Source organism: Mytilus edulis, chromosome 2, assembly GCF_963676685.1.
Source record: "Mytilus edulis chromosome 2, xbMytEdul2.2, whole genome shotgun sequence".
Taxonomy (NCBI): domain Eukaryota; kingdom Metazoa; phylum Mollusca; class Bivalvia; order Mytilida; family Mytilidae; genus Mytilus; species Mytilus edulis.
This window is the reverse complement of record NC_092345.1, coordinates 13,288,152-13,309,948: the sequence shown is the minus strand read 5'-3', so window position 1 is coordinate 13,309,948 and position 21,797 is coordinate 13,288,152. Positions and strand designations below refer to the sequence as shown.

At 31.3% G+C, this 21,797-nt stretch overlaps 1 protein-coding gene across 2 annotated transcripts in view; it reads right to left on the bottom strand.

Moving 5' to 3' along the window:
- The window catches only part of LOC139511505 (hemicentin-1-like), a 36,253-nt gene extending 15,642 nt beyond the window's left edge, over positions 1 to 20,611 (bottom strand). For both annotated transcript variants that reach the window (XM_071298296.1, XM_071298297.1), the window contains exons 1-13: positions 20,469 to 20,611; positions 18,883 to 18,964; positions 14,961 to 15,020; positions 14,443 to 14,547; positions 13,921 to 14,064; positions 12,753 to 12,827; positions 11,860 to 12,123; positions 9,590 to 9,661; positions 8,756 to 8,833; positions 8,107 to 8,172; positions 6,704 to 6,760; positions 5,977 to 6,276; positions 3,349 to 3,627 (exon numbers count right to left, since the gene is read on the bottom strand). In XM_071298296.1, coding sequence (XP_071154397.1) covers positions 3,349 to 3,627; positions 5,977 to 6,276; positions 6,704 to 6,760; positions 8,107 to 8,172; positions 8,756 to 8,833; positions 9,590 to 9,661; positions 11,860 to 12,123; positions 12,753 to 12,827; positions 13,921 to 14,064; positions 14,443 to 14,547; positions 14,961 to 15,020; positions 18,883 to 18,964; positions 20,469 to 20,483 — 1,597 coding nt within the window. In that variant the 5' untranslated portion in view covers positions 20,484 to 20,611. The remainder of the gene's footprint in view (positions 1 to 3,348; positions 3,628 to 5,976; positions 6,277 to 6,703; positions 6,761 to 8,106; positions 8,173 to 8,755; positions 8,834 to 9,589; positions 9,662 to 11,859; positions 12,124 to 12,752; positions 12,828 to 13,920; positions 14,065 to 14,442; positions 14,548 to 14,960; positions 15,021 to 18,882; positions 18,965 to 20,468) is intronic.
- Positions 20,612 to 21,797: the final 1,186 nt, after the last annotated feature.

Sequence of the window (21,797 nt, the reverse complement as noted above, 5' to 3'; positions counted from 1 at the left end):
GTATTCGTATTTGCATATTTTTTGTTATAAAGCAAGCCGTTAGTGTTGTCTTATACATTGTTACATATTTGGTGTTGACATGAATATCAATAATATGGTCATTTTTATTATTTTACTTTTTGCAAAAGTATGAATTATTCGAAATACTCATGATTTTGTTATCTGTATTTGCCACAACTTTTTGGAATTTGGAGTCCTCAATGCTCTTCAACTTTGCACTTGTTTGCCTTGAGTACCCGGAGAAAACCACCGACCTACGATAGGAAAACTGACAATCCTAGTAGATTAAGATTGAAGTCGAGTGCATCCGCACGAGTGGGGTTTGAACTCACAACCTCAATATTGACTGGCTAGTGATAACAGTAGTAACTACTTCGACCACTCGGCCACCGAGGTCCTTCATCATTTGCAGTCATATTAAAAAAAGTCTTCTGCATACACAAATAAGGTCTTCTTCATATCGAAACATGTATCTTAACTTTCACAGTGAGGAATAGGTCAACTCAAAATTACTCCCATTATTCAATTTCGAATTTTCCATTATTTTCTATAACATTCCTGCTGTTTATGTTAATTTTAAAACAAATAAACTCGTACGGGTTGTGTTGGAGAATGCAGATGTTTGAATAGATGTTGCGCAACAATTGTGCTATTTTGTTTTTAAACAACAACACATAATGAATTGTATTCGTCCGAAGCGCTTTCCTGGATTTAGAAACGCTAATAGCCAAACATTTCATAGCCTAAGATGTACGAGAACTCAAACAATTAAATAGCTATATGACTAAAAAGGAAAACAAAGCGGTGTCAATTTCGTTAGTTCGATTCGAGTTCAATTCATGATTAAATTCATGATTGGATTTGACGCTTCTGAAAACTTGTGTTTCAACTACCAATGGGTATGTTTCATTTGTCAGGGCAATACTCCAGTCTTTTTCTTTCACTGCGAATGACATTTATCACGGGTTTCTAACTGATCAAAATTAAGACATAGTATGGCACAGTGGAGCAAGAATATATGTAAAGTTCGAGAATAAAAAAACAGACTTCACCATTGTTTTATTAGAGAGTGTGTATCTGAATCCTTAGTTAAATATTGTTTGTAATTTCGACTTTCTTTTTGGAGATTTAGATGTTTTGCGCAATTTTCATGCATAACTTAATATCCTGAAATTCTTTTGAAATTGTTTTTGGTTGACATTAAATTGATTTGGTATGTTTTTGCACACTATTAAAAACCAGGTGCTCCGCAGGGCGCAGCTTTATACGACCGCAGAGGTCGAACCCTGAACAGTTGGGGCAAGTATGGACAAAACATTCAAGCGTGATACAGCTCTGAATTTGGATTTTGATCAAATTTTTGACATTACATGGTTATTTTTACACAAAACAAATGTCAAGATTTTACAAATCAATTAAAGATTTCTTCTTCAAACTTATTTAAATCTAAAATTAAATAGTTGACACAGCAAAGGTTTCTGACACAGAATGAATGTGGTCTAATGAACTTAATTGGTTTGTTTTGCCTTTGAGCAATTCACTATGCTGTTGAATATTAATCCTCTCAAAAAAATGTTTGAAGAAATTTTCTTTTTATTTCTGAAATCTGAAATGAGAAAAATTTAACCCCACCCCCATTTTGTTTTTCACATCCCCGTTTCCCTTTTTCCAAAACTGATATCAATTCAAATTTCTAATGGAGTCTGCAACAATAACTACTCTTTTAAATACATCATAAAATAATAAAATGTTATCACTGAATGGTAAAGATTGGTTGGTAGTAAAAGTGAATATACATTGTTTATTGTATAAAACAATAAAAAAAAAAAACAGCAACATTTTATATTGGCAAATTTCCAATGAAGTTATTTACATAAAGTTATTGGCAAATAAAAATAGAAAATGACATCATAGTCATGTCTGGCAAATGTCAAACATACATTATCTAAAAACATTTTAGATAAGATAAGGAAAAAAAGCTTCATCAGCAACATTTTATATTGGCAAATTTCCAATGAAGTTATTTACATAAAGTTATTGGCAAATAAAAATAGAAAATGACATCATAGTCATGTCTGGCAAATTTCCAACATATATTATCAACTACTATTCTATACAAAGAAAGATAACTCCAATTGAAAATTAATTGCTATTGCACAATATTGTGCAATTAGATATTTCTTGCTATTGTGTAATACTGTGCAATTGAAAATTTCTTGCTATTGCACAATACTTGATATGGAATCCTGATTTGGACCAACTTGAAAACTGGGCCCATAATCAAAAATCAAAGTACATGTTTAAATAAAGTATATCAAATAAGCCCAAGAATTTGATTTTTGTTAAAATCAAACTTAGTTTAATTTTGGACCCTTTGGACCTTAATGTAGACCAATTTGAAAACTGGACCAAAAATTAAGAATCTACATACACAGTTAGATTTGGCATATCAAAGAACCCATTTATTCAATTTTTGATGAAATCAAACAAAGTTTAATTTTGGACCCCCATTTGGACTAACTTGAAAACTAGGCCAATAATTAAAAATCTAAGTACATTTTTAAATTCAGCATATCAAAGAACCCCAAGGATTCAATTTTTGTTAAAATCAAACTAAGATTAATTTTGGACCCTTTGGACCTTAATGTAGACCAGTTTGAAAATGGGACCAAAAATTAAGAATCTACATAAATAGTTCGATTCGGCATATCAAAGAACCCCAATTATTCAATTTTTGATGAAATCACACAAAGTTCAATTTTGGACCCTTTTGGCCCCTTATTCCTAAATTGTTGGGACCAAAACTCCCAAAATCAAACCCTATCTTCCTTGTATGGTCATAAACCTTGTGTTTAAATTTCATAGATTTCTATTAACAAATACTAAAGTTATGGTGCAAAAACCAAAAATAATGCTTATCTGGGCCCCTTTTTGGCCCCTAATTCATAAACTGTTGTGACCTCAACTCCAAAAATCAATCCCAACCTTCCTTTTGTGGTCATAAACCTTGGGTTTAAATTTCATTGATTTCTATTCACTTATACTAAAGTTATTGTGCGAAAACCAAGAATAATGCTTATTTGGGCCCTTTTTTGGCCCTTAACTCCTAAACTGTTGGAACCAAAACTCCAAAAATCAATCCCGACCTTCCTTTTGTGATAATAAACCTTGTGATAAAATTTCATTGATTTCTATTCACTTTTACTAAAGTTAGAGTGCGAAAACTAAAAGTATTCGGACGACGACGATGACGCAAGACGACGCAGGACGACGACGCCAACGTGATAGCAATATACGACCAAAAAAATAAAATTTTTGCGGTCGTATAAAAACTATTAGAATTTTTACCAATAATATTCAATGTCACCAAGTTACTCGTTCCTGGTCCTACCAAATTGGTCACCTTACACATGTACTCCGCTTCATCAGTGTCATCAACAGTGCTAATAGTCAGTGACGGTTCGTGAATTGTTCCTCCATTATGCTTAGAAGTCATTCTCAATACTTCTCCATTTTTGTGCCATATAACTGACACTAAATCCGGTAAAGATTTAATCTTACAATTAAGAATCACTGTTGCTCCTCTTACAGGATTTTGTGCAATCTTCACATGTATCTTTGGTAAGACTACAAACGCAATGTTAATAAAAAAAAACACAGTGGAAGTTATAGAATTACAGCAAATTAACAGTTTCGTTGTTAGTTTAATAATCCATTTCCCAAAACTCCGACATTTACAATCGTAAATTCAATTTTAGTTTCCAACGGAAAACAAATATTAAAATGCACTTATTTGAAAAAAAGTCATCAGAGATACCAAAACTTATAATATAATACGCAAGCGCACAATCCATCTTCATAAGACTAATTGGTGGTGCCTATGTCAACAGTTTTTAGACAAAAAACCAATAACAAGTTGTGACATGTCGATGCATTGGCCACAATTTGATAAATAAGTGGGTTATTTTATTAAAAACAAGCATGACAATTAACCATCAAATAGTAACTTGGTAGTTAAAATATGAGTAACCAATCTATTATATACGTTGACAAAACCGATGTTACGAGAACAATAGGAAAGTCACTGCTCTTATGAAAAAACTACACCTGTGAACGATTAAATTTTTTTTTCTTAACAACAATCGTACATTGTAAAGAAAGATATATGTTAAACTGTGTTATAAAATAAAAATGTAACATTTGTACAAATACGCAATGATTTATGATCATTAATGATCGGAATAATTTCTTTGGAAACTAGTAAAACTGAAATGTAAAGAGTGTTAATTACTGCTGCATATATATATAAATATAATAGGAAAACATCATGTACATATACAATACAAAGATCTCTGCCGTTACTAATTTTTGGAGTATTTCACATAGCCCTGAACATTTCTTTTTTAACATCTAAGATTTCGAGTACATCTGTGTGATCTTGTCACGAAAATTTACATTATGGAACGATTTATTGATAAAAGCAAGTTATTTTTTTTTTATTATATACCTATAAGGAGTTATTTTCTCTAAGAACGATAGGTCATTCTTTCGAAGAATCAACCTGGACGATACCATGTTCCAAGGAACTATGCTCTAAGGCATACAATAATGACCTGTGTGAGGTCATTAGTATCCTTGATATAAATGCAAACTATTATTTACTTCAAAATTTCAAAATTATATTCGTTTGATAGTGTTGTGTTGCTTACTTGGGAATTTATTTCTTTATCTGTTTATTGCTATTAAAAAAAATCATTCTGAATATTTCATTCGATTCAATTAAAATTGTTTAAAATTAAAAAAATAATAATTTTTCCGCGATAAAAATGTCATTACAAGAAGGAAAAAAACAACAACAACATAGCATCCCCTCCCTTTTTATAAACTAAGTTGGTACAATAAATTTCTTACAAAGCGTCTTTTATTTTTCATACATCGTTATCGGATGGTAACAGTTCTCACTTCTTGCAGTAACTGTTATATTTTTATTGTGTATGGATTATAATTTCAAAGGTATTCTAGATGAGCCTTAGGGCGTCTTTAAACTTGAACGCAATAAAAAGGAATATCCCACTTTAGCGTAATCGGTAAAAAAGAATGCTAAATGTTGCAAATCTTTAAAAAAAAAAAAAAAAAAAAAAAAACAATTGTCGTAACTTTCGGTGACAGGATTGCCCAAAGAACTCCCTACGATCGGTCTTTCATTTGATCAATTCTGACACCCCTCGGTGTGTTTTACGAGAAAAAAAACCTTACAATATGCATTATCTATAATGTTTGTACACATTTAAGAACAAGTGAACTCATTTTTTGTACATGTATGTGCGGTTCTTCTAGTCTCCTGCAATCTGTTTTAATTTGCCTATAACTTAATTTCCAAATATAAAAGAATCTAGAAAAAAAATTTGAATTTGAAATTTAAGGAATGTATTTGCATAGCGACATTATAAAGCAGTATTATATAATACAGAAAGCGAATATATAGCCAGTTGTACTCGTTGTTTGCAATTTTATGAGTTTTAGTTTAACATAATATGAAAATTATGAAAATTATGTGTTTTATATCAATTCCAATTAGTTGTAACTGTTAGCAAAGGGTTTTTTGTCGGGTGGTGGTGGGGGCGGGAATTCACCATCAACAGCAACATTGATTCATCAAACAAGCATTATGTTCAAGACAGGTCACCAACATTAAAAAGCTATACGTTAAAGCATATATTTCATATAAACAAGTACACACATTGGGAGTAACAGAATATAAAATAAAAACATAATGGCCGTACGGTTGCCTATAATCAAGTGCTTTTACTCAAATGGATAGTTGTCTAATTGTAATCATATCACATCTCCTTATTTGTATATTATATAGCTTTTCGAACATACATCATATACTAGTCTTATCGTTTCATAAACCACCGCATGGCAATCTTTTTATCTTTTCAGAATACTTTATTGATAACCTAAATTACACATTACCTCCACATATTTCCAAAAATATATCTCTACTGTTGACAGATCCTAAAGCATTAGCAACTTGACACATATAATGACCTTCATCTGACTTTTGCGCATCTGTAATTGTTAACGAAGGATTATTAACATCTCCAACGATGTATTTTTCAGAATGTAGTATTTTTGAATAATCATCTTCTTCATTTTGTTTCCATCTCCATATCACATGATCTGGCCGGTATGTTTCGTCAATGGTGACTTGTATAACACATGTTTTACCAACAATTGCCGAAAAAGCTTCATCGGAGAACAAGACTTGGCTCCCTTCAAGTGAAATAAAAAGATGAATCTCAATAAATGTTATGTTTCAAAAATCTAGCAGACATCGGATTTTGAATGTATCGAATGGTGATCAGACTCTATACGAGGTACATAGTCACTTGACATACAGATAACCGCACTTTATTGGTGTATTCCTGTCAGTTTCTTAATTCAATTCTTCTTCTTTGTCCAATAAAACAATTTCGTAAAGTGTTTTCTATTTTATTGTTCATTTTTACTGGCAACAGTTGATAAATTTGATGCATACATGATTTGATAGTAACCCCATTTACAAGTTGCGTTTAAATAATAGAAAAACTACCACACAGAAGCATATCATTAACATACTGATGAAATGTTAAATGATATAAAATACAGTCTTAATTAAAACATTTTCTATATAACTATGAAAAATAAGATTATCACATACCTTCAACCAATCCGATTGTCTCACATGGACCATCCACTACGCTCGATGATAAATTATCTAGTGGAGAAAACGCATTAAATTCAGAAAAGAGATGATCATTTATTAATATTGATAATCTAACTTCAAAAAGTATAATATCCAATAGGTTGTTTTACATACTTCAAATATATATTTCTTTTCGTTTGAGATTAATCAATTCTCTTGTGTTAAATATATTCAAATCTGGTACGAGAAGTTGTAACGGATTTGTGTTATTTTGGTTTTAAATTAATTGGTTTGATATGCGAGTGAAAATATTTGCAGTTTAAAGGGTGAGGTTTCGTCATATTATATAACAAAAAATAATTAACTATCAGTAAATCGAAAACGCTCACAGTAACTTCAACGTACAGTGTACTGTATATTGACATGTATATGAAAGTGGATCATAAAGAGTTCTTTTGTATATAATGATGTTGGACAATTCTCTTGTATGAAAATGACCAATTGAATACTGTAATTATATCATATTAGATTATTATGTAATTAAATAAAATCAATGGTAGAATACCGCTGTTCAATGGTCATAAATCGATTAAACTAAAACAAATCCAGGTCACAGACCAAATCTGAGGGAAACCTATAACATATATATGGGAAAATACTTGAACAACAGAAACACTGAACTGCCACAAAAACAAACGCCAACATACATACAACACGGTTTCCAAGAGAAAGAAAAAGTAACTGCGAGAAACCAAACATATACTAGAATTGTGTTTTATTTAAACAATGGAATTTAGTACCGAAATGTTGAAATCCAAACGAGCATGGCGAGGGAAAATTTAATGCACCTTATCATTCATGATGAGTTATAAAAGTTACGTATCAGTGAAAACAACTTGATAAATAGTATTTCAATCAGTGATTATTAAAATAATTGAGACAACTTTAAGGGAACATACAATATCATTACAATCGAACGAATATCCAAATAATCCTGTTCTAAAAGATAAACAACAGTCGACAACACATTTGTCAAAAATCTAAAGATGAAACTACACGGCTCTTAGTTTCCCAAGTAATCTTCTTATACATCATGTTTTGTGTAATCTATATTTCAATTTTCTACTGTTGTTGCTGCTACTGCTGCTGCTGCTGCTGTTGCTGCTGATGATGATGATGATAATGAAATTAAAAATGCTTATATGGTAGGATGTATCAAAATCTTGTTTTCACCTATGGTTGAAATTGATTAACAAAACATGAAACACAAGTTGAGTATATATTTGTATTTTCAAGTGTACTATTTGCTACAACACAGTTTAGTTAGAAGATAAATCATTTATGGTAGCTATAATAAAACACATGGCAATTATAACGTATTATTCGAATCGTATAACACTGCATAACGTAAGTATTACTTGTAGAATCTTGACTCAGATTTTCGTCCGAATCCTGGTTCACAATTCTTCTGTCACAATTATTTCCTGTTTTTGTTGTTGAAAAAAAAATGAAACAAATTAATTATCAAACACCTTCATTCAAAGGATTCTTCTAAGCTTACTTGATTGTGTATATGCATGTCGTAGAATTGGTTGTCGTTATATCGTTTAATTGTTTTTAATTTTGTTAAGTCTTTCTAATGGGCTGCTGCGGATATACTATTGATATTTCGAAAAAAAAACACGGATTACACATTTCATTTACGAATGTTCTGTCGAATAATATTAACCAGTTCTTTTCTGTTATGTTGGGATGATCCTAAAAGTTAAAGTTATTTAAAAAGAAACAGAAGGAAATACCCTTGTACTCAAAGTGTCAACGTTACATAATGTTAATATAACTTATACCTTCACCATTACGGCGTGGACAACATGTAAACCTACGCGGATTGAATATGTACACCTGCTTCAATATTATGTTGAGATTGTTGAAGCATACTTGAATTAATAATCAGAACCATTAACTATGATTTCGAATGATGGGCAAATAAAATTATATTTGTATCATAAAATTTGCTAAACAGTGTTTTATATATGAACTTGAATCTTAATGTGTGCAATATATTACCGCCTACAACATTGCCATCACCGACAACAACCATTTTAGCTTGAATAGTAGTATGTCTGTCAGGTGTATTGTGCTGCACTGAAAAAGATTTAGAAACGCAAAGTTTTATAATACATTTTTTACACGGACAGATCACCCGGCTAAACAAAGATAAGCATAAACAATTAATCTTGCCCTACAATTATAACAGACAGATAAATTTGCATGCGTTACATATAATGTCTCGCCAGGTGTGCGACTTTTGATCGAAAATAACAAATGCATATACGGTCATTTGAGCCCTGACATCACAGGACATTTTAGCGCTGGAATAATAACCTAGAAAAAGTTTTTTTTTTAAATAGACATATTTCATCTGATTTTACACCTGGTGATTCGACCGGTTCTGGTAGGTTAAGGATGTTCACTTCTCTGGTTTTCAATTTTTATTGGATATCCATATCATCAGGATTTTTTCATGCAATGCAATTAAAAATTTTGCTCGCTAGCCCCTACGTCTTTTTCATGATTTTATTACATTTACTTAAAAAGCCATATTTGAATATATTTTATAAATCTTGTTATTTTTCATAGTTTTTGAAAGAAATAAGGTGCCAATATTAAAAGAAGAGTTAACTTTTCATAAAATGTATATCTTAATTATATAACTACTCAGTACATATTATGGAAAGAAGAAATACGAAGCATCTTGTAAGGCATTTCCTGGTAGTATATGTTTAAATGGGCATTTTCCTTGGCTGATTATTTCTAAAATTCTATTTAAGCTTATGTTCCAAATCCTCTCACTAAACGTAGCTATATTTCTATTAGCTACGAATTCAATTTTTATAGTACCTGTCATGCTGAAATCTCTAGAAGCTAGTTTTTCCTGCAGCCGTTCCATGTCTTCATCGTCTATTTCGTGTGCTGCAAAGGAACTAGAAATTAAGATACTATTTGTAATGTACAAGTTTAGTTTTTTCAGTAATATGCGATGAACTTTTAATTGTTATCGTATCGAAGCAGTTGGGATATACAATTTTGAATCGGCATAAATGCATTCATTAATATTTATTATAAACTTAGTATGAAATACATATTAACTGTATGTTTAATACAATAAATGACAATCGTTCTGTATCAAATAAGCTTGATGATAGATGATATCAGTCATGGTTGCAAAATATTTATCAAACCCTTATCATATAAGACGTCAAATCATCGATATCAATCAGACTTTATCAAATCCCTAAAAGGAATTACATCATCTCACATGCAAAAACATATATTTTAAGTATATAATAAAGAGTATATGGTATGGCTTTTTCAATATCACAACATGTATCAACCCTCAACCAATATAATCCATCGAGCAGAGCTGTTGGGATTATATTTGAGTCACAGGTTGATATGGGCAAGATATTGAAATAGCATTCTCTATGTACATCGAGGTTAACTAACTATGTAGACACTTAAAGTCATATGAAACGAGTTTTCTGAAATGTTTATGTTTTTGAAATTATCAAACCAATGCATGCATATATACTAAACTAATTCTTGCATGTTTAGTACATATCTATAAACTATAATCGACAAATCATATTGCATTCTGTGGTTGTTGATCGCCAGCTTATTTGCTGTCGAGTTTGTTGCCGAAGATCACCGGATCGTGACATTGGTAAACTATAAATATAAAGCTAGTTGAAAGCGTGACAATAATTGATTGAAAGAGCCATGACATTTGATTTTATATTTTCCATGTGTTTCCATTTGTTAATTACACTATTCATTGACAGTTGTACAATGATTTGTTGTATTTAATTTCTTCTTTAAAAATCTGTTATTTCTATTTGCCCTCAAGATCACGTGTGTTTACATTCTATCATCACGGTTTCCCTTTTGCACCTGTGATGTGCACTGACCGACGTTACAACGTGAGGCCTCTTATTGGAGGTCACTGCATACGTGATAATATCGGCGAATTACTTTCTGGATAGTCAATAATTAAATATTGGAGATTTTTATCATACAAAAGTTTGTAAGCATAGGGGCACTGTTGGTTCCTGTATGAAGCGGAATTTCTGACAATTTTTCAAATGGTTATGAATAGTTTGTCAAATGAAAATACAGACCTTACACTTTTTAGTTTTAGTCGTTACGTTTAAAATGTTGATTGCTAATGTAGTAAGATATGTGCATAACGAGACGGAATTTGATTTAAACTTCTCTAAATAAAAAAAATATTATCCCCACCGGATTTACTCCATTCCTAGAATAAAGGAGTGTAACAAAAATACCGGCTCCAATGCAAATTCAAAATGGGTATTCCACTGAAACTCACAAAATTAAACGCTTCCAAGCAACGAAAGAAGAGAAAACAACTGCCTTAATCTTGATTCGTACAGGCATCTTCCGAAGAAAAAGGTGGTTAATATGCGTTACAGTAACCCTGAAGTTGGTTTTGAATGATTGCTGATTAAATAAATAATATAATTTGGAAAGAGATTTCTTGTAATATTTGGCATACCCATCATTGTGGTTTTGTTACTAAATTTACGTCATTTGAGTTTTCAATAGAGCGATGAAAGATCAAGTTCGTCATGTCTGGTTGAAATTTAAAAACAATGACGAATCTGTCCTTCGTTTTTTCATGATTTTCCTCTTTTGTGAGTGTCGTTGCAGTATATTTTATGTGTCTGAGTGCAATTGTCATTACATACTTCTCTTATTAAGCAGTTGATAAAATAGAACAACACCGATAATGTCTATCAGAATAGAAAAATGTTAAATCACAAAAACACTGAACTCCGAGGAAAATTTACATTTTTTTTTATATAACTGAGTAATAATTTTTTTAAGTCATGTAGCTTCTTGCTGTTCGGGGTTGAAGACCGTACTTTGACCTGATTGTTTACTTTTTACACATTATGAATTGGATGGAGAGTAGTCTCATTGGCACTAATAACAAATCTTCTTTTTATATATACTATGTACCATTTCCCTGACTTGATGACTATATTTTGATATTCAACATATTACCAGCTTGATATCAGATCTTCTTTCATCAAAATTCATGTAGGACACAAAATTAATTGGTATATTACAAATATTCTAATATCATTTACTTGAGCCAAACTTTTTTGTCAATTTTGCAATCAAGTCGACCTCTTCTACTTCTGCTAATGCCCATTTTAGATATGGAATTGGATTCCATCTTGTTTCCTCCATAACATCTAACCATTCATTTAAAAGTTTGTAGAACTGATCAGGTTTGCTACCAATCTTCCTCCTAACGACTTTCATATCATATCCAAGTGCTTCTGAAAACTGCAGCCATTTTTTGTTATGTATAAATGTTTGTTCTACGGCAAGAACAAATATCTTTATTGCTACAAAAGAAAATAACGAATCAAAGAAAAAAACTTACATTCAAACGACTTCTGATAAATAACGCCTAAAGTAATTCTACGTTTAACAATAAAAGCAAAACAACGAGTTCTCGATGTATTTCTTTTGCAAAATCCTTAGTTTTTTATGTGTTTTTTTGTGGATTTGTTCGTTTTTTCATCCTATTCAGTTAATTAACATGACGCTGTCAGTTCTTCTCCGACGTTCGGGTTTTTTAAAGTCCCCTGGATACCGTCCCATCTCTTTTTTGCAAAGAAAATATACTTTACAAAATCCACATCATGTAATAAAAAATGCTTAGAATAAAAAGTAAATAATTCCAGACTCTACAATGCTAGAAGTGCTTAATACAGCCCAAATAATCTTAAAATGCCCTTAAATTGACGTATAATTATATATTACCCTCGGTCAAACATAAACCGGACTGTCAAATATTTTGTTTTGGATGAAACAATTATTTAGTTATTATTTATTTTTATCACTATGAGATGAATTCTCGCAATAGTGCAATTGTTAAATTGTAAAAATTATATTGATTGAATTGCAGTTACTTAATTTTTGATAAAAACATATATATAGATTTGTGAATATCAAGTATATAATGACAAACCTTTCCAATTTTTCCGGCTTATTCTCTCAGTGTTGTTTCTTGGAGGAGATAGATTGGAATCAGAATGTCCAGGTTCTAAGTGAACAAGTAAAATATATATTTTGTAAAAATATTGATGTAGTCTTTCAACTTTATGAAATGTACAATAGCGCACTATTTTTATATATAAGTTTGATTTATTTTATGGACCTTTTTTTATGAAACATGTAGAGATTCTTTTGTCTGTAAAAGAGTTGTTCAATTAACAATTAGATGCCATAGATAATTTTTGTTCGTTACTGTTTACTAGAAAAAGGAGTATTGCAAGGTTGATCAAAACTTGGCTTTGTTTATTTTTGGCCACTTTAACCACTTTTTTTCAGATTCCCCAAAATATCATTCCTCATCATATCGGTTGAAATATGTGTCAGACTATATCCTGAGAAAACATTCAATCAATAACCCAATGGACTAACACATGATTCTGGACCAATCTAATAAAAATAAATAACAGCAAATAAATATATAGAAGAAGAAATTTATATAGATTTTCGAATGCAACTCATTATGTGAACAATATTTCATCAGCAACACACCGTAATAAGGTAAAGGCACACCACAAGTGCAAGTTTCATAATATGTAATCAGATATTCTAACTACCCATAACCTGGAGGGGGGATATTTGAATAATTCTACACCATAAATGGTTTAAACAGAACGATAAAATGGTTATCATTGTCAATTTGTCCTGAGGTAGCTGCAACAAGAATTTTCTCAATTTATTAACTACAAGAGGGACGAAAGATACTAGAGGGACAGTCAAACTCATAAATCGAAAATAAACTGACAACGCCATGGCTAAATATGAAAAAGACAAACAGACAAACAATAGTACACATGACACAACATAGAAAACTAAAGAATAAGCAACACGAACCCCACCAAAAACTAGGGGTGATCTCAGGTGCTCCTGAAGAGTAAGCAGATCCTGCTCCTCATGTGGCACCCGTCGTGTTGCTTATGTAATATATCAAAATGTTTCAACTAACAAATGAACAATTAACAATAGAAACATATATAACTATATCACGCCAATACAGAAACACTGGTTAATGAATTGGTTTCTCCTTAATCAACATTGAATATTAATGTTTTTCGAAATTTTATATAAATGAGTTGACTTATTACCACATGTATTGGCTGGATTTCCTCTATATCCTGTTAAAACAGTGTCTGTGGATCGGGTTGGCAAATTCGAATTATCAATATTTTCCGGCACCAATGGTATTTCTAAATTTAAGGACAGTCTAGATAATCTTTGACTTTGATCTTCTGTGTTTGAATAAAATAGATATTTAATGCCATAATTATGGTAAACTAATGATGCTTCAGACAACATAAGAACGTTACTGGAATAAAGCTAGGTATTCAAATTAATATAAAACTAAACAGAAACCGATTGAGTAACACAAACCCAAACATCAAAAGTATCCCAGAAAGAGACTTCAGTTCCTGTTGGTATCTTCCGACTCTATTACACTCATTTATGTTGGTTATGACTAGAAAAAAAATTACCTCTTAATTTTTCGATTGCGTAATATTAGTTTTGTTTCATTAAATAAATGTCACTCCACTGAAGAATGTAATCCCTTTACTGTTTTTTTTTTTTTTAATTTACTATTTATTTTCAAATAAATGCAAATAGTTTACCAGATGTAGTTTCATTTGTTTGTCGGTCTTCTGTTAAGGCAGAATTTAAACTAGGTGATTGACTCTCATAGTTGTCAGTTCCGCTATATCTACCATCTTGCTCGCCTGAAAACAAAACAATTAAAAACAAACAATTTTTTTTATCGTTTTTAATACATCCCTGTAATAAAGAAAACTATCAATCAAAACAAACTAATAATTATCATAACAATCTCTCATATATCTTGTGTTATTGTCCATTTAATAGGTTAATTGCAAATTCTAATTCTACAACGAAAGAAAATTGTCTTAAGTCATACTGCGTGAATGATACATACTCAAATAATTTCATTTTCAATTGTATTTTAGAGATACAAAATATCATTCAATGGATAGATCGGAAATTATTGGGAGGATAATAAAAGAGATAATAATTACAATTTACGTCAATGCTGTCAGTCATATTTGCTGTCATGCACAAAAATCATGCTGTAAAATATTTAAACAGAAATTGACCATAATTGATTGTTTATACTTACTTTGTACAGGTTGTTTTAGATGAGTTTCAGAACGATCAAAACCATGCTGCTCATTTTCTTCTAAATTGAAAAATTAACAAATGACAAAGTAAATTATTAATTTCATTTTTTATTTAACAGAAAAAAGACTAGTTCATTAAATGATATCTGAAATATGCTACGATCGAAAGGTTATATTTCAACATAAGTTTAAAAACTGAAATGAACATATTCTTTGTATAACATTGTATCAAGTGGAATCTTTAACACATTATTTTATGTGTACCATTACTGATATTTTTCAATCATTAAAGCTGCAAGGTACATTTTGTGTAATTTAAGTATTGGGGGGTTCAATGAAAGAGTGCTCATCTAATTTGGAAGGCATCTAAACGACAAATAACACAAATTTTGATCACATTTTGATCTTTATGAGGAAACACAGAATGATTTATTTTTCCAACTGACCACGTTATTACTATAACCGCTGCTACTAGTTAGAGCAGGCTTTCCTACAGTACTTTGATAGTTATAAGTAAATCCAACTCTAAACTTTTATTAATGACATTTATTTAACTTTTTCAATATTCTATATATTTACGAAAATATGATCCGTTTGAGCACAGTTTGATACGACCCCAGAGGTCGAACACTAGACAGCTGGGCAAGTATAGACACTACATTCAAGCTTGATACAGCTTAATTAGACATTTGACACAGCATATGTTTCTGACAGCATTTTAAAGAACACCAAGAATTCAATACTTAGCATTAAACTCTATTGAAATTGATAACCCCCAAAACTACTCCCATCGTTCTTCTTTGATAAAGAACATTGTGGTACAATGTCATAGAGATCCAAATACTAATACTTAAGTGATTGTTCGGAAACAGAAAAATCTTAATTTTGTTGGCCTCATTCCCGGACAGTTTTGCCCATAACCCTTAAAACCAATCCAACCTTTCTAATGATTCATGAAACCTTGCATAGATATTCATGTACGTATGCACAATTTATTATCCTGAAACAAGAAAATTATTGGGGTTGGTCTCTTTTTGTTTGTAATTCCTAAGGACAATTAACTTCTATATTAGCAATCATAACTTTCCTTTTGTGGTATAGAACCTTGTGATACAATCTAATAGAGATACATGTACATTTACTCACGTTTTTGTCTATAAACTAAATGTCTTCAGACGACAACAACGACGACGACGCTGACAACTTTATAACGTTATACGACGGCAAACATTGCGTTCGTAATAAAAATGAAGGAAACAGAGGTAATATGATGAGTTCAGAATGATTCAGAAAACAACAGCTAATTTGGTTGAAACTGTTAGTGTTGTTGAATTAATTGGATTTCGATTGCACCTAGCTATAGTAGGTACTATATTTTTGTATTATCTTGTGTCTTGTGATGGAGAACAGACACTACTAGTAAACTATAATTTTAACCACGTTAACTCTCTGTTTCTATGCTGCATCATTCCAACAGCTAATTTAAATACATGTATATCCATTCATTCATGATATTCCAGGGCGCTTCCTGTCTTGTTTTCTTGAAATCGAGTTGATGTTTCAAAAGCAGTTATTGAATAAAATAATCTGATAGACAGGTTTTAAAATCTCTTTTCGATAAATAAAGGACGACATCACGCTTTGGTTGACCATAATTGAATAACTACAGTGTCTTAGATGACGACAGACATAGTCTATTTGTCGATGCCCGCTGTTGTTGTCCGAATATGACTTTATTTCGGATGACATAAACAGCACGACAAGTCATTGAAATTATCAATGGCTTTAAGAAATAACCGATTAGACAGTTTGTCTGAAAATACTATAAAAATATTCCTATATTCCTCCATATATCTTCTCAGTGGTAAATTTGAAGTCATCCCTTCGAAATTCGTAGGAACGCGTAATACACTGAAGACGAACACAGCTTGAGATTAAAAAGGATGACAACACCAGATGGGAAGCCCCCGTCAATTGGAAAGATAAAGTAAGATAAACAATTTGTGTATTCTGTTGCAAAGTAATAGTATATTTTTACTGTTTACTGGATGTGAAATAACGGTGCTTATATTAACAGCAACCTTCTAGTAGACACTGCGAACGAAAGGTGAAAGACTTTTAGTAAACTATTTAAAACGACAGTTTGTTTTGGCAGTGGCGTATCAGTATGGTGATTAGACTTTATATATATATATGTTACAGTGAATTTGTATAATCAGGGATTATGTAGAATACCTGATAATTCAGGGAATATGTAGAATCACTAAAATCATTAGTAATTATATATAATCCCTGAAAATGACCAGTGATTTTACATGATCAGTGAACATTTAAATAATTATTCTACAAATTCCCTAATATAATTTCAGGGCTTATGAATAATTTAAGGATCCTTTGTTTGATAAAAAAAATATATATAGACAAATTATCAATTTTTACTTTCATATTCCCTGCCGGATGAAATAATTTTGCTGTTAAACACAGCTGATCTTAAAGATATAACCAACACAGGGTTTCGAGATAAAGTTGAAGATTTTGAAATTTATAATATCAATATTCCCTTTATAGCAACAACTTTGCATGTATTGTTTGTTTATTAAAAGCCAGCGTCAAATGAAAATTCATGTTATATATGTAAATCCACAGAGAATGTTATTTGTGGTATGGTTAATAAGATTATGAAACATCTGGTTTTTTTTGTTCAAATGATTGATTGTTGGTTGCTTAATGTCCAGTGGCAAATATTTCATGCATATTCAGGACGAGAACAAGTTAAAAATAAATACAATAGGTAGGTCTTGTCATAATAGAGGCCATTTGGGATGATGATCGGGGAAATTTGGATTGCCACTGGAAAATGCGGGTATATTGGATAGGGACAGAAATTTTGCCTTGCAACAGGCCACCTACGGACCCCTCAAAGAGTTGTTACAAGGGTTCTTAACGTGCAAAGAGCGTGGCACTTTCTTTACACGCGGCATCGGATTTAACGTCCCCATTCTGACTGGACGTGACTGCGAACTGGATACATTCCGCACAGCCAAACGGACGCCCCACTTCGGTAAGCGTTTTACTGCCGGTCGGAAGAAGACCAAGTGACCATATTTCAATTCCCCAGTCACCCTTTGGGAGATGTTCAAATGAACAAGAAATTCAAACAGAGAGAATTTACGCATCTATATTTATAGAAAAACTAAGGATTGACAATTAGAACTTTTGTTTAGAGAAAGCTGGCATTTGGTGTTATATTCTCATAGCCATTACACAGGGTAAATAAGAAAAGGGAATTCCTAAAAACATAATGGCAATTGTTCACTAAAAGTCTGAATAGGATATCGCCTGGCCCAAAACATATGGTATCTTGCTCGAACCAGTTTGAGTTTGCTAATTCTTTTTGTTTGGGGGTACCAGATGTTTTTACTGAATACTTTATTTCGCTTAAGCGGATCATCAAATCTGATTCAATATACGAAGGAAACTGTTTTCTAAAATGTGGATATTGTGGTAAAAACAGATGTGAAGCATATTATTCTAATATATTGTGTTGACATTTTAATATATTGTGTCTTTTTATTTAAAAACAAATGGGTTATCATTTTGATAGTAGTACTTAACATTTTATAATTGATGCGTATACAGTGTACTGCTGTTTTAATATAATTTTATAGCATAAATCTTTTGACTTTTATTCATTTTTTGTATATATAAAACTATTTCTTCATTTCAGTTATTATGTATAATCCCTGACGTTTTTTCAAGTGATTATACATACTCCCTGAAAATTTTAGTTATTATATATAATACCTAAACTGGCTAGTGATTCTACATAATCCCTGATTATACAAATTTACTGTAACATATATATATTGATATACAAAATGCTTGTGTGCGTTATTTGTTAAGTACATATATATTATAAACCTTTCAGACGAACGAGATGTTTTTTATCGGCGCTGTCAACAGTTGGTAAGGCATCTGTCTCCAGACTTCGATCAAAATTAGTCTGAAATAAGATATATACAAAGGAATCAACTGGTGTTATTTTGCCCCACTAATAAGATCTCATAATGTCTTACTTTGTAATATATGATAAGGGTCGATAATACTAGTATATATAATTAGTGAATTGGAATTGGTTAACAATTAAGCATTGAATCGTTTAAAGATCGATGCGTCCATAGCAGGAGACGTTAATAGTGTCAAATATAGTAAATGCAAACGAAAAATTCTCATACTATGCACATTAATCATGATTGAATGTTTTCTTTTTGAATTATAATACACATAGGTACTACTGGTACTAGTATTGCCTTCCAAGACGTTATTTGTCGAACCATACAAAAGTTATGTTCGTAACTTTTCAGATGTCTTTTAAAAGAGAAGTTAGTTTTCTGAAGAGTTTACCCAAATCTCTTGAACCGATAATGTTATTAACATGCTTTGTTAATAATCAACAAACCAAATTATGTCACGTTTTTACACCATGGTCAAATATTATAATGGAGGTTGTGTGCGCACACGACATGATACATTCATTTAATGTGTACGCCTGCCGATGACAAGAGGTAATAGTCAAGTGTATTCTTTGTTTGTTGTCAGCCAGAGCTTTCAAATACGGTTCCATGTTTGTTCATTGTTAACTGCCGTTTGATCAACTGTAGAAGAGGGGTCAAAGATAAAAAGTATCCAAACTCAGTTTGAAAACAAACTTTCAATGCAATTGCAAATAACGAAAAAAAACAAAAAAACAAACAGCAATGCACACAAACCTTAAGATTGAGCAAGATGTTCAATCTTAAATAATATTCGTCCTTTGGTCTTTTATGATTATTTGTTTCATTTGAAATCATTCATATTTCCTTATCAATTATCCATTTTCTTATCGATACACCGAATGATCAGTGTTAATATATGAATGTAATTTCTGACGATTACAACCACCGTGTAGCATCTCGACTGGATAAATCTATCCAGAAGCGGTGAAAAAAACAAATGTCAAATCAGATAAGGTCAAATCCATCTAATATTTCCATTTGTATTTGTATTTTTGTATTTTTTGTATTTGTATTTGTTTATTTTTGTATTTGTATCTTGTAAATGTCAGCTGGTATCATTTCTGATATCACCTATAAAAATGTTTGATGTAGTGTGATTTATTTTTATTGTTTAAAACATTACTCACCACTTCAGATGCCATATAATCATATTAAATGTGTGTTTTTCCCACATAATATTTCTATTTATAGATATGTGTTTTACCAAGATGTTTACTTTGACATGTTTTAATATATGAAAATGATTACTATCAAACCAGATGGATTTACAAATTTCTATTTATAGAATATGTCTTTTATACAGATAATAACTTTAAAATAAGAGAATGTATGTCCTCAACTGAGAAGGAAATAGCTGTTTCTATTCATAGGTTTGTTTTTTTACCAAGGTGATAAATATTAGAAAGATATCTGTACGAAATTATCTGTAGGAAATATTTGATATGTACTTACCTTGTCAGATGCCATTTAAACATATCTATCAATTTATACGCATAAAGTTGGAAGGCATGTAAGACGCCAGGGCATACATTGGAAATATAAAAATGACTGCCCTTTCCGACCAGAAGTAAATAACGATTTCTATTTATAAATATGTGTTTTACCCAACTTTTTGTTTTGTCCAGTAAATTACCTTTAAATAAATACACTGCAATAGTCAGTTTCCATATGAATATTGTAATGATGGCAAGTTGTTTAAATGAGAGGCATGGTCAGCATTTGGCATATTCTTTAAGCATTGCAGTGACTACCTTTAACTGTGTACCTGTATATCATGTATTATTTGCTACATCTTTCATTGTAGTCTTCATCTATTAATAGACGTAATTTGCATTAAAAAAAATCAGGATCACCATGCAGTTTTGCCGATAACAATCAGTATGGACGGTATTTCAAAGTATATATAAGTTGTGTAGCTATTAATAAACGGCAAGGAAAAAATAAAAATAAATAATGCTGAAATATTCCGGCTTTAAAATGAATCCTTATTTTGGAAAGTTGACAAAAGAATAAGATCTGTATTATTTTTTCGACAGTATGAAAACCACGGAAAGTTTCAATGCTATCTTGTCATCGAGCAGCAGCACCAATACCAAATCATCAGCAGGAATACCAAACCATCGAGCAGCAGTAATATCAAACAATCGAGCAGCAGCAATGTCAAACAATCGAGCAGCAGCAATAGCAAACCGTCGAGAAGCAGCACCAATACTAAACTATCGAGCAACAGAAAAGTTCAAACCCTTCAGAGTAAAATGACCACGATTGGAGTTAATAGAGCAGCAATACGTAGAAATCCGCATGCAGTAGCAGCAACAACAAAAAAATGCAAAAGAACTTTGATAAACCACGCTGTCCTAAAAGTTCAATATCAAGAAGAATTTTAATTAGTTGATCTTTGTGCAATAAGTTATCTTGCTTGTGTGATATAATTTTATTATCAGATAAATAAGAATTTATTAATAATGATTTAGTTCTTGGAAATATATAGTTGTCGTGCGATCTTTTTATCTTCCATGTGCTACATTCAGACATATATTTATATGGAATATTATAGGGATATGTTCTGGACCGTGAATAACCTAAAATATCTATCAAATTTTAAAGAAAGGCATGCAAATAAAGGTAAAGTAGGAGGCCATGACATATAACGATATTTTGGTCTAAGTTGATATTTTAATAGTTGTAAATGTAGTTCTTTAAAAGTTGAAATATTGTCCTTGTTCTTATACTAACACTTTCATACGATAAATGATTCAAAATGCATGAAAACAATTTATG